Source organism: Cuculus canorus, chromosome 4, assembly GCF_017976375.1.
Source record: "Cuculus canorus isolate bCucCan1 chromosome 4, bCucCan1.pri, whole genome shotgun sequence".
Classification (NCBI taxonomy): domain Eukaryota; kingdom Metazoa; phylum Chordata; class Aves; order Cuculiformes; family Cuculidae; genus Cuculus; species Cuculus canorus.
The window spans coordinates 29,861,141-29,874,170 of NC_071404.1; the positions used below are offsets into that span (position 1 = coordinate 29,861,141).

Consider the following 13,030-nt stretch of genomic DNA (forward strand, 5'->3'; position numbering starts at 1 on the left):
CTGCAGCTTCTGAGCATTAGGGAAATCAAGACCCAGTGGTCGTTTTACATCAAGCCCTAGAGCTAGAAGCATTGTTAGTGCAAATAAAACCCGCCCGTTCCTTACCTTCATCAGTATTAGAAATTTAGCCAGAGCGAGCTGGGTGTAACCTTGGGCACAACACCCTGTTTGCTACGTGATTCAAATATCTGAAGAAATTATAGAGTTTCAGCTGTGCAGCTTGCACTTTCTATCCTGTTTGGGTTTCTTCGGGCTGGTGAACACACACACACACATGCACTTATTCTTGCCTTACGGTAGTGCTTGAGGAGGAAAAAAATGAATAAGGGGAGGGGATAGGGCTTAGGAGAGGACATTAGCTCCCAAAGACAGATGATCACACTTGTTTTGCATGGAGAGATTCTAGTGACAGGTTTGTCATGCTGGCGTATTATTCCGGTTTAGAGTTATGAATATTAATATAGCAAAGTTATAATTACTTCTATTTTTAATTTATCTAGGAAAGATGCTGCATACACAGTGTTTTAGATGTTAATTGTTTTTTACCGACAGATTGTTACAAGCAAAAGCAGAAATTTGGGTGATTATGGATACGAAAGGAAATTAACATTGAACATCCGTTCAGTGGGAGTTAATGATTCTGGAGAATTCACATGCCAAGCAGAAAATCCTTTTGGAAAAACCAATGCCACAGTAACCTTGAAAGCACTAGGTAAATAGTTCTTGTAGAAATCTTAACATTTCTAAGAGCAGGAGGTGGAAAGTGAAAACACTGGGAAGTCTTCCCTTTCATCTCTATCCTTTTCCCCAAACCTCAATGAGTGAAGTTGCTTTATTAAAAGGTTATTGCTGACTGGTACCATATGGGATGGCTGAGGAAGTGCTGTGGTGTGTTCTGTAACCCTTTGCATGGTATTGGAATGTAATATTAGAACAACCATACACCAGTGTTTCTATCTCTCTGGTTTGTCTCATTCTTCCTGGTTTAATTTTAAATTTAATCTAGTCATAATGAAGCAAGTAATTTACCTTTGCCTGGTACTATCCCTACACTTAAGTAATTTGGCAGCACAGGCACAAAGCGTATCTTTAATATGTGCCTTCCAAGCAAGGGAAATTTTGCTGACATTGATAAGTTGGTGGTTTTTATGTAGGAGAAGCTATATATGTACCCCTATTTAAAATAATGCCTCAAGGAACATTGTGATGTGCATATACAGCATTAAATTGTTCTGGCATTCACCCTCACAATAAATCCACTGTCCATCACTTCCATGGGTTTAGGATTGTGTCCCTTAACAGTTAACGGATTCCCTCCCATCTCTAGTTTAATAACAGACTCATTTAGAGTCTGCTATAATATTACCATGGGTGACACACAGTGCCTTTTGAATTTTAAAGCTGACAAAACCTCCTAATTTGATAAATTAAGGACAATTAAGAACATGTTAAGAACAGTTAATAAGATAATTCAGAAGAAGTCTGCTACAACAGTTTCAGTTCTGCACCATTCAAGCGTGCAGTAGTTGAGGGAAGTGTAGCCTTGGATGCCTTTTCCTTTTCAAATCTGTTTTTCTGTTGCATAGATACTCCTGCGACATTGTTTTGCTTTTCCTGATAATTTAAAGAAAGCAGAAGTTTTTGACCTATATGGGTCAGATATTCAGCAGAGTGGGAGAGGTTTGAGTACCCTTAACCTTGCTCGGCCATTCGAGGGAGTAGGGCTCATAATGATGGTGATGTTTTCCTCATTTTTTTACAGGAGAGACTAAATTAATATATAAAAGTAAAGCAGTGTGAAGTATGAAAGAAAATCTTTTACCCAAGGGGAACAATATGAAAGCTTTTATTATAAGAGGAGGGAAGAAATTCTGCAGAAATTCTTAGTACTACTATGTATGCAAATGTGGCTTTAAAAATGATTGACTTTGGAAGGTCGGGAGACTAAAAGAAAGGACAGCATTATAAAAAGAAAATAAAAGTAACAAGTTTGTACTTAGTAAAATGCAAAGTTTTTATTTAATAAAAATTACCAGAGAAAAGCTGGAATCTTTCCTTTTCGAGATACTTTTCTTCCCCACCCACTGAAATTTGACTTAAAATAAAAAACTGTCTCCTGGATGTCTTTCACTATTCATTTTCAAAGTGACTACATTTATCTGAACCGTGCCACCTCCCAGGGTCCTGGGAAGTGGTGTATGGCACATACAAGAGAGATCCTGGGATTGAATCAGTTTCTAAATTGTGGTGGTTTCAATACTAGCTGAAGTTTTATATGAAAATGGCTTTTTTCTTGGAGTAAATGTCCTAATTACTTTTTTAAACAGTTGATTTGTCTAATCATAAACAGTTTCAAGAACTCTTTTGGGTACTGGTAGCACAATCATAAAATCATAAAATTTATATGCAGGCTCTTGGGTTTGATTTTCAATCTAGGTTGCACAGGGGATCCTATGTTTATACAGGATATAGAAAAAAAACTCTGCAAAGGAACTAAAAATCTTAAGTTTCAAGATTTTAAACCTTTTTCTCTTTTGTAATGATGGAGAGCATTTTGGAGCATACCTACCTGCTGTGAGTTTACTTCATCTTTTCTCCTCAAAAGCATCTGTCAAGTGCTCTGACAGCTCCATATGCTTTCACCAAGCTAAGGTGCCCTGCTGGCCACAGCAGTTTGATTACTAGGAGGTGGGAAGAAGCAGTCATTTGAGATTGACTTTTGATCTAAATTCAAGCTCTCCCAGTAAATTTCTTCTGTTGTAATTGCAATCTGCCTTTCAAACTCATAATTCCCATATGAATTTATGTAATAGGACTGAAAAATTTGTCTTCAAATGTGAATAATCCTGAAGCTGATGAGTTTATTAATGAAAATAAAAGTGCTGCAGTAAGGATGGTGCTCCGCATGATGTTTTGGAACTGAATTGCACAATGATAAATGGTATTTGTCAAATAAAAGATTAAGACCCAGCAGTAGATGAACAGAAATGCCTAGGTTTAAGACAATTGGTATCCAGGCCTGTGGACTTATCACATCTTCCTCTAATTACAGTTTTTAATAGCTTCATTTATAATGTCATTCTTAATTACACTTGACAAAGAAACCTTAAATATTCTAGTATATTGTCATAAATGATCAATTTATCTTGCTTTTTTCCTAGTGTTTCTTTCATGCCATACAGTGAGGGGCCCTGATTTTTGGAAAAATATCTGTACTTGGGTAGAATCAAACATGTGCTTGCATTTTCCCAAAATGAGATAATGGATATTTATCTCCAGAAGATGGAACTATTTGTAGTAAGGCACTCAAGGCTGCTTTAAATCCTGTGCCTCATTGCTATATAAAGCTAGTGGTTTTGGTTTGGGCAGGTGAGGATTCAAGTTCTGCTTTGTAGATAAGGTTTCCTGTTTCGCAGTTGGATGTTCGATCACTGATCTTGACGTAGTCTAAGTGTGGTTAGAGTACTAACAGTCTTCTAAGTGGCCCTGAAATTGTTTTTCTTCTCCTCTTATGGCCGTCAGCTAAAGGATTTGTCCGTTTGTTTGTGACAATGAATACCACAATAGATGTAAATGCAGGGCAAAATGGAAATTTAACAGTTGAATATGAGGCATATCCAAAACCAAAGGAAGAAGTTTGGATGTACATGAATGAAACATTACAGAATTCATCGGACCATTATGTCAAGTTCAAGGCTGTGGGCAACAACAGGTAATACAAATGACTGTAAGTGCTGTCAATTTCACTTTGGAACAGCAAGCTAGAGTCTGTTCTGGAAAGACAAAAGTGGAGGTAGCTAGAAAATTGTGATTATAGAAGATGTTGTAGTCTCTGTGGCTTACCACAGTAACTGGTGCAAAGTCTGCTAACCTAGATTTGGAATAGCATTGAGCCAACCACACCATCTGAGGACCAGTGAGCCACAAACTCACGACTCACCTACAAAATGCCATTCCTTCGCAATAAGCAAAAATAAGAACTAAAAGTTGTTCATGTTCAGAAACTCTCTCCACCACCACAGCAGAGCCCAGTGTTCTGGACAAAAACTTATGCTTTTATTTCTGCTGAGTCCTTGTCTGCCAGTGTAACACGTAGCACGTGTGGCCTGGGTTGTGTATCTGAATTTCCTCCTCAGCAAAAAAAAGAAGCAGGGAGTGGTGCATGTGTGGGGTCCGAGCTTGTGCTGAGCTGTCAGGTGAGCATGCATCTGGGTGTTAGGAGTGGCAAAACTTATGGATATTGTAGCGCAAGGGCAGTCATAATGCAAGATAGGAGTGTCTGCGTGGACAATGCCTGCAGAAGAAGATGCCATGCTAATAATTCCCTCCTTAGTTTCCATGTAGCAATTCCCTGTTCACCGCAAGTTATGAGTATCAGTAATGCTTAATTTTTTTTCTTTACAGTTATATAAGTGAACTTCACCTTACCCGATTAAAAGGAACAGAAGGAGGCATTTACACATTTTTTGTGTCCAATTCTGATGCCAGCTCTTCTGTAACATTTAATGTCTATGTGAAAAGTAAGTAAAGTGAACAGTCTGAAATATTTCATTATCACAGTCATTGTATTTTATACAACATAATGTATGCACAAGATGTCACAGGGTGGTTCAGCATATGAGAGGCTTTCTGAAGTGAAGCACATGCTGGGGAACTATTTAAATGTCAAGATATAAAAGTGCAGAGTACTTACACAAATCCACCTACTATCCAATGTGACCTTACATTGTAGCAAATGTATTCCAGAGGTTACTGGAGAGCAGCTAGGTACTTCATACAGGAAAAAAACTGTAGCACCTGGAAGTACGATCTCAAAAATAAGCATGTACCGTAAACCTTTGATAGTTTAAGGTGGAGCAGGATATACAGGGATTATAATTAGCATTTTTGGCAACCAAGTTAAGCTATTAATTGTCTTTAATTCATTTGAGTTGGATGCAGAGTTTGAAAGCTTGTCACTTGTGCCTTGTGGCATCTAAATACTTCTGTATAATAATATATAGATCTTCTTTATTTTAGAGAGATCTGCATAGCTTAACAAATGCGTGTGCTGTCATCTTTGGGACATGCTTGTTAAAAACGCGTCTCGGCTTCAGTTCAAAAAGCGTTCTTCAATACAAAAGCTAAACCTCAAAATTAATTCAATGAAACCTTCAGGAAACCCTGTCCTTCTTAGCAGAGCCATCATTTTAGTGAATTTAATGCTTTCAGCAAACAAATATTGGCAGATGCTAAAGGCCAAGCTTAAGGAAAGTTAAACCAGGAGGGAACTGCAGGCAGACTGAGAAACTAAGAGGAGGTAGACAATGATGCCTTCAAGCAGAAGTAACTGTATAGAAAGTGAGTGAATGTGCTGCAAATACAGTTCTGTGTTGCTGCTATGCTTCAGCAGTAATGTGTCCTTCTCTGGGCATAAGCTAATGCAGAGGACTGTTGATGCGCAAATCTACAAATTGTAGATGCATATAATCCTAGATTTTAGTTCTTGAATTCTCCAGATTTATCACTGAAGGTCAACATATGTAGTGTCACTATTAGCCATGCCATAGTTTGGGTCTAGAAATGTCATTTGGGCTCCTTTCAGAACATGGCATTTCTTCCTTCATTGGTAATATTGTCATTTGTATTCTTGTGCCTTTTATTTTGCCTCTGTGTGATCTCTGAGATGAGGGCACTGGCAACCTCACATGTTCTTTGTCACCGTAGATGAGCGTGGGTTACACTCATGAGGGATAATTCTGCTTTTTTGCAGATTAGCAGAGTAAATTGTTGAGTTAGAAGTTTAATTTCTGGGAAGGAATGGGAGAAATTGCAGATTGCTCATGAAGCCGTTGGTTTAGATGAGGCTGGATGGTGTTTACCAACTTGCAGCATTGTATATGAGCTTGGAGCAAGGGATGGTTCATGGGCCCCCTAACTCTCCCAGACTCTGCAGACTGCTTGGGAGCAGTCTGGTTACAGGAAGTGGAAAAAAAAGCCAACCCTCAGTTTTGTTATCATCAAGTGTCAGTTCTCAGTGCAGAGCTCTGCGTTGCCACTTTTGAGGAATCTGCTACTTGATAAAAGCTGGAAACTCCTGTGGGTGATGGTTAGGAAACCAGACTAAGAACAGTGTGGTTAAGCAGTATGTCCTAGCCAGGAGGGAGCATGGATGGCTTAGTTCTTCTATATAGTTAGTGCAACCAGCAGCACTGAAGTCTCCTTCCCTCTTGCTCCAGCTACTGGTCTTGTAAGTAGTAAGATTAGTCTTGGACAGTGAGGACATTTAAGCTGTCTCAGTAGAGCCTAGGTTACCATGCCCAGCAGCCTCGAGGGGACTGCAGACATTGCCGAAGCATATGGATTTGACACGTGACTCAAAAAGAGTTTCTTTCAGCACTTTGACTAAGCACCTGCCAATGTTTTCATTTTGAAAAAAAGGAGATTAAATAGATTTATCCTTCTAGTTTGTTTGGGTTTTTTGTAAAGAAAAATAACCTGCTTTCAGTGGCTTGTAAAATGCTCATGATTCAGGTATGACATATAAACTGCATGACAATATACCATATATTTGATATAGCAGAGTAACTACCAGGTAGTTATGTGTGGGTGGGTCAGATCTTGGCCTGACATTGTTGTCAGTGGGGATTTTGCATAAATTGCTAGGCTGTAGCTCGTGATGTTTACACGTCTGGCTTGAGGGAGTAATCAGTAGAAAGTAATCAAACAGGTAAAACAGGATTCATAATCAAGAGAATGTCTTGACATAAACAAAAATTGATGCTAAAGTGTTTGCTGAAAGATGTGAAAAAGCCTGTGCAGAAATACTTGCCTTGGATTTGAACACCATTAGTAATTGCATATGCTAATCTGAAACAATACTAAATTGCTTAAAAAAATGTAGTCAGTCATAGTAAAAGTGACATGAAGTAAGGAAAGAAGGAGCTCTGAAATTAGGAGCCAAAAGAAAATTACAACTTGACAAGCAGCGTACTGAACTGAGTTACTATTAAGAAATTGTAGAAATCTCCAGAGTGGCAAGGTATAGTACATCTAGTAATTAGTGAAAGAATCTTCCACTAGTATCTGAGTTCAGTGCAAAATAATGGCTGGGCTTAATTATAGTCAACAAAATCTTACGTATGTAGTTGGGGCTCATGCTGCAAGGAGAAAACTGGTCACAGCATTATAGATCAAGTTCAGCAGTTTTTCTGTAATTGGAATATGCAGTGAACAAATCTGGAGTCACTGTGATATTATAAAAAGATTCATTCTGATCCATAAAATGTGGCTCAGGAGGAAAGCCCTCTTTGACTGTCATGACAGACAATACCTATTAAGTGTTAGACATTTACTTTGTAACAATGAAGAAAAGGAAATTAGTAACAGAAAGCAATTAAATGCACAGGGTTTTATACAGAGCATTGAGACAAAATAAGAGTTTTGGAAATGTGGATTTTGTGTATTCCATGAGCACTGAGATAGGTGAGTGAGATACTGCGCACTCTCATAAAGCACCTCATCAAATGAATAATGCTGAAAATCCCTCTTAACGTTTTGCAACAATGTTTGGTCCTTGGTGGTTTGCATAAAACACAACATGCAGATTTAGAAAAGAAAGAACATTCGGTTCCTGTAACATGAGTCATGAAGAAGTGCTATGTGATTGAGGATATACATGTGCTTTATTGCCTCTAATTTAATCAGCGAGTAGAATATTCATTAAAAACTAACACTGTGAAGTCTTTGTGCGTGGATTTTGTTTGAAATAAATCAGCATTTTCCCGGTGTAGTCTATACAGCTCCACAACTTTCTAGAGTATTAGCAGTTGATTAACTGATAATGAGTCTTAACTTGTACCTGTTAGGTGAGCAGCATCATTGCAATATCTTCTGGGGTTTTCGCCTCTAACTTTCTTGTGGGTGATTTTGCAAGCAAATTGAGGTGGTTGCAGGAAATAAGGCCTCTTAGTCAAGTTTCTCCAAGAAAAACATCTTGCTAGTATTTGCCAGAACTGTTTTGGCAATGCTCTTTGCTGAAGTCTATGACATTGGGCTAATGACTGTACAATCCATCTGATCGCTCTGGTTTCCTGCCATACTCATATCAGGAGCTCCTGAACCAAGTGCAGGATGGGAGAGGCATCAGCTGGCCAAGTTGCTTTCTAAACTACCCAATTAATCACAAATTATTGTTTGGAAAGCTAGTATGTTCAGCCAAATTTAAGATTCCTCTGTGTGCAGTGTTTCAGAGAGTTAGGCACTAAGGCATTTTTGGTAGTGGCATCTTAGAGAGATGTGTGTCCTCTGTGGGCACTCTGTCTGCACTGGTTTCCTTACACTGTAGTTCCTTTCCTGGATGTGGTGGTAGTATTTAATAAAAAGGGCAGATATAGGAGAGATGTGGTTTGACAGATTTAGTATGCTTATAATTGTGAAGAAACTGTCCTTTTTACAGGCGGGTGGTGTCCTGCTGTGCAGGAATAGGAACTGCACTGTGGTTCCAAGTACGCACTATTCTGGGTTGTTTAAGCTCTGGGCTTTGCTGGTTTAGGATCTTTCATCAAACCAAATACTCAGTGGAAGTAAAGTGTTCTGAAATCCAGCCCAAGCATTCCATGTAAGAACTGATGCTTTCACATATGGTCAGTGCTTGCAGGATTCATACCTCGACACCCTTGAACACGTGAACCTCTGTTCACCTGAGTGAACACCCACGAACAATGATAGATGCCAGTTGCAGGGGTGAGGAGAAAATAGCAATGCAAATTCTGTGTTCCCCTAATTTGTGACTCTTGTTTTTGCTTATTGCAGCAAAACCGGAGATTCTCACTCTGGATATGCTTAGCAATGGTATTCTCCAGTGTGTAGCAGCTGGATTCCCAGCCCCTACCATAAACTGGTATTTTTGCCCAGGAACTGAGCAGAGGTGAGTTAAGTAAATCAAGTCTCCAAAGGTAATTCCAGATGCAGCACACCCAATTTGTAACAGTTACGTTCAGACATTGCGCAACTGTTTTCATAATTTTCGGCATTGCATCATTTGCAGTGGTTTGAGGGGAAGGCAGGGGTACATTTCATTATTCTGTTCTGTTGTAGAAAAGTAAATCCCAAACTTTCTGTCTCCTGTAAGCTAGCTAAGATTTGTATCGGTTTGGCCCCAAATGACACACGTTCTGTATGCAGTTTCACAGACCAACAATCACAGAATCACTTGTGAATATGCCTGTTACAAAATTTTTCAAGACATGAAGTAATTAGATTCACAGGAAACATGCGACAAGTAAACAAGTCCAGAGTTACTATGAATAAAATCTGGTGTCTAGTTACCATATTTCTAAAAAAGTTGTAGAGAGTCACTGTGAAGTGAACATTTATGAAGCATATTTTAAGGTTTGATTGACTTCCACCATGGTTGTAGATCCCATACTAGCAAGTCATGGGTCTCCCACCTGTATGATTTGTTTTATGCTTAAAATAATTATTTCCCTAATTTTTTTAAATAGTACTTTTACAATCTTAATTATGTGCTCATGAAGTAAGTATATGATATATGAAGGAAAAGCAGCATCTCGAGAGAACAGAACTGGCTATTTTTCGGCTGCATATAAGCTTGAAGTTGTTGTATGTACATCATGCAGTTTTCCTGTGCTGTAATGAAATGATGCTTGTGGAAAGTTTTCAAGAATAGGTAAGAGACCGCAACTGCTTGAAGCTGAAGTTGGAGATCCAGGTTGAATGGCATAAAACCCATAGTGGACTTACAGACTTGTAGGTATCTCTAGGCAAAAGCAATCATGAAGACCTCATAGTGTTCAGTTGGGTCAGGCTTGGTGTATGCATCCCTTTAACTCACTATATAGAAGATAATGAGACATCTTGTGTAGACTAAGCTTCAAGGATAAAATTTTCAACTGAATCCCTTTGTAGAGCTGTGTTGTTTAGTTATCCGATGGTCTAGCAGTGACTATCTGTCTCAGCAGCAGGACCTGTCATCCATTCCAGATAGCAATACCTGTCAGGTAACTGTCAGTATTGTTTCTCCCAGGTGTTTTGATTCACCAACAATATCCCCCATGGATGTCAAAATCGGTTACACAAACTCATCGGTGCCGTCATTTGAACGAATCCTCGTTGAAAGCACCATCAATGCCAGCATGTTCAGGAGCACTGGCACTGTGTGCTGTGAGGCCTCCAGCAATGGGGACCGGAGCTCTGCTTTCTTCAACTTTGCTATTAAAGGTAATAGCTGGAGTGATCGAGATCAGAAAATGTGGGTGCCATTTAGCACTTACCTTTGTAAAAGGGTTCATATCTTGTGTGTGTTACCTTTGCCATTAGAAAGCTTATAGTACCGTGACTGAGTGTATGATAACATATGACATGTTCTGCCTGTCAAAGCATTGCTTTAGTTTTTCAATTAATGTTGTGGTATCCAGATGTTACGGCTCCAGGTCTGCAGCGCGATAGTTAGATGGTTTTCTTCTGTCTGTGCAGCACAGGGGCAAAACACCTGAAGCATTACACTGGCTTTTCTTCTCTCTCTCTTCCTTTTTCTTTTCCCATCTTTGTCTGTTTTGACTATTTAGACCATCATTTTTTAACAAGGGAAAACTGCATTTTTTAAATGTTTTTACAATATCTCAGGAGAAAGTGGTCCTGAACTTAACTGGAGTCCTCCTGTTGTAAAAGTGGCAAAAACAAAACACTGCCAAAGGGCTTATGAGTTTTGTAGCAGTATTTATGGGTTTGTGGGGGAAAAAAAAGCACTAGAACATAGATGCCTCAAAATGTGTTTGTAAATCTGTGCTCTTTGTAAAATCAAATGTTCTGCTGCTTCTTTTCTCTTTGTTACGTCCAGATATAACATATAAAAAAATAAGCCAGATTTGGAGCAGATTTGTTTTACTGGAGTGGTATTCCTTTGCCACTCAGCACAACCTCGAATTGTAAAGTGCTGTAGAGATCATACTTGGGAGGGAAAAGAGAAGAAATTAAGATTTCAGGAAAAAAGCTAACTTGACGGAGATCATGCAAATCCCTTGTATTAATTGATCTTGATGTCACACCTCCTGAACTGATGAAGCTGAGACTCTTGGGGCAACAAACTGGATGGTTTCTGTGCCAGCTTTGTTCCCCACAGCTCATTCAAGAAAGCTGTTCTGATGTGCCTAGAGCACAGCTGGGAAAGTCAAAACCCCGAACTATGTGTCACAAGGAAGAACCAAGTAAAGGTTTTCACCTTCATCTTTCTGATAGAGTTTTTCTTTTCAGTATTTAAGCAGAATTTCTCTGTTTCTTTGCAGAACAAATCCGTACCCATACCCTTTTCACCCCTTTACTAATTGCTTTTGGAGTTGCTGCAGGACTGATGTGCATCATTGTCATGATCCTGGTGTACATATATTTGCAGGTAAAATCAGAAGCCCCTCTGCCTGAGTTAGGAGGAAAGTGTGTGAGCTGCCTGTGGAGGTTTCAGTAGTAACAGCCATTCTCTTTCCTTTCCAGAAACCCAAATACGAAGTTCAGTGGAAAGTTGTTGAAGAAATAAATGGGAACAACTATGTTTACATAGATCCAACACAACTTCCTTATGATCACAAATGGGAATTTCCTAGAAACCGGTTGAGTTTTGGTTAGTTTAGATTCATTTAACTTCCTCTGCAAGGTCAAACCTTCAGGTCTCATATGAGACTTTGGTCAAACATAGCAGGGTTTTGTCAAAATGATGGTTTGCAATAATGCAGATAGTGGTAATTTCTTATACTTATCTTGGGACAAAAAGCAAGCGGGCGTATCTACAATAGCTTCCTTGATATCATAAAATAAAATGCTGCACCCTTAAGGAGGAAGAGCTCCCAGTCATTACAGAGTATATGTTCTGCTTTATTAGGTAAAACTCTCGGTGCTGGAGCTTTTGGAAAAGTTGTGGAAGCCACAGCTTATGGTCTGTTTAAATCTGATGCTGCTATGACGGTAGCAGTAAAGATGCTGAAACGTAAGTTGCTGTAATATACTGTACAATTTTTTCTCATTTCCTTCTGGTTGGTGTGTTATGTACTGAATGTTGTACTTTGCCTTCCAGCAAGTGCCCATTTAACAGAAAGAGAAGCCTTGATGTCAGAGCTTAAAGTGTTGAGTTACCTTGGAAACCACATTAATATTGTGAATCTGCTTGGCGCTTGCACTATTGGAGGTGGGGTTATCAACAGATTATTGATTATTTCTGTTCCTTTTTTATTGTCAGAAGGAGGAATCTTGGGAAGAACAATCCATTTTAGAAATCTTAACTACATGTCTTGCTTAGGCAGGTTGCAGATATCATGACTATCACCTGTGAATTATCAAAACTAGATTTTAGGCTCTTCCAAAAGGCAGTAAAGAGACCACTGTAGCTGCAGCTAAAAAGGAAGGTTGCTGTTATTCTCTTTCGTGTGAGCCATTGTGTGCTCTTTTCTTGAGAGCTGACAAAATGCACAGCATAAGTTTTTTCCTCAACCACACTGTTTCTCACAAACAAGAAAAGATATGTGAACTGGTTCCTTGTTGGTATCCAAAGTGAAGTCAACAAGCCTATCTTGTATAGTCTTCTAGCCTTGTGTTTAAACTATAAATGTATCTGTTAAGGCACCGCTGAAGTTATAAATGCTAAGCAGCAGAAAGTTGAGAAAAAGGATTTTCCAAACAAACTATTGCATGACCCAAATGTTTCACATTTAATATTAAATTAGTAAGTTTGTTTTCATACGTAATAAAAGCTACAGAACAGCTAAAATGTCAATACAGAGTGATACAATACAGAAGAGAAGGCTCAGAGGAGATCTTATAGTGACCTTCCAGTACCTGAAGGGGGCCTACAGGAAAGCTGGAGAGGAGCTATTCATAAAGGCTTGTGGGGATAGGACCAGGGGGAAGGGGTATAGATTGGAGAGGGGCAGATTTAGACTGGACATTAGGAAGAATTTCTTCACCATGAGAGTGGTGAGGCACTGGCACAGGTTGCCCAGGGAAGCTGTAGATGCCCCATCCCTGGAGGTGTTCAAGGCCAGGT

At 39.1% G+C, this 13,030-nt stretch overlaps 1 protein-coding gene across 2 annotated transcripts in view; it reads left to right on the plus strand.

The window, feature by feature from the left end:
• KIT (KIT proto-oncogene, receptor tyrosine kinase) overlaps window positions 1–13,030 on the plus strand; it is a 55,505-nt gene that overhangs the window by 28,157 nt on the left and 14,318 nt on the right. For both annotated transcript variants that reach the window (XM_054065985.1, XM_054065986.1), the window contains exons 5-13: window positions 553–712; window positions 3,523–3,712; window positions 4,405–4,520; window positions 8,794–8,908; window positions 10,028–10,221; window positions 11,286–11,392; window positions 11,488–11,614; window positions 11,873–11,977; window positions 12,065–12,175. In XM_054065985.1, coding sequence (XP_053921960.1) covers window positions 553–712; window positions 3,523–3,712; window positions 4,405–4,520; window positions 8,794–8,908; window positions 10,028–10,221; window positions 11,286–11,392; window positions 11,488–11,614; window positions 11,873–11,977; window positions 12,065–12,175 — 1,225 coding nt within the window. The remainder of the gene's footprint in view (window positions 1–552; window positions 713–3,522; window positions 3,713–4,404; window positions 4,521–8,793; window positions 8,909–10,027; window positions 10,222–11,285; window positions 11,393–11,487; window positions 11,615–11,872; window positions 11,978–12,064; window positions 12,176–13,030) is intronic.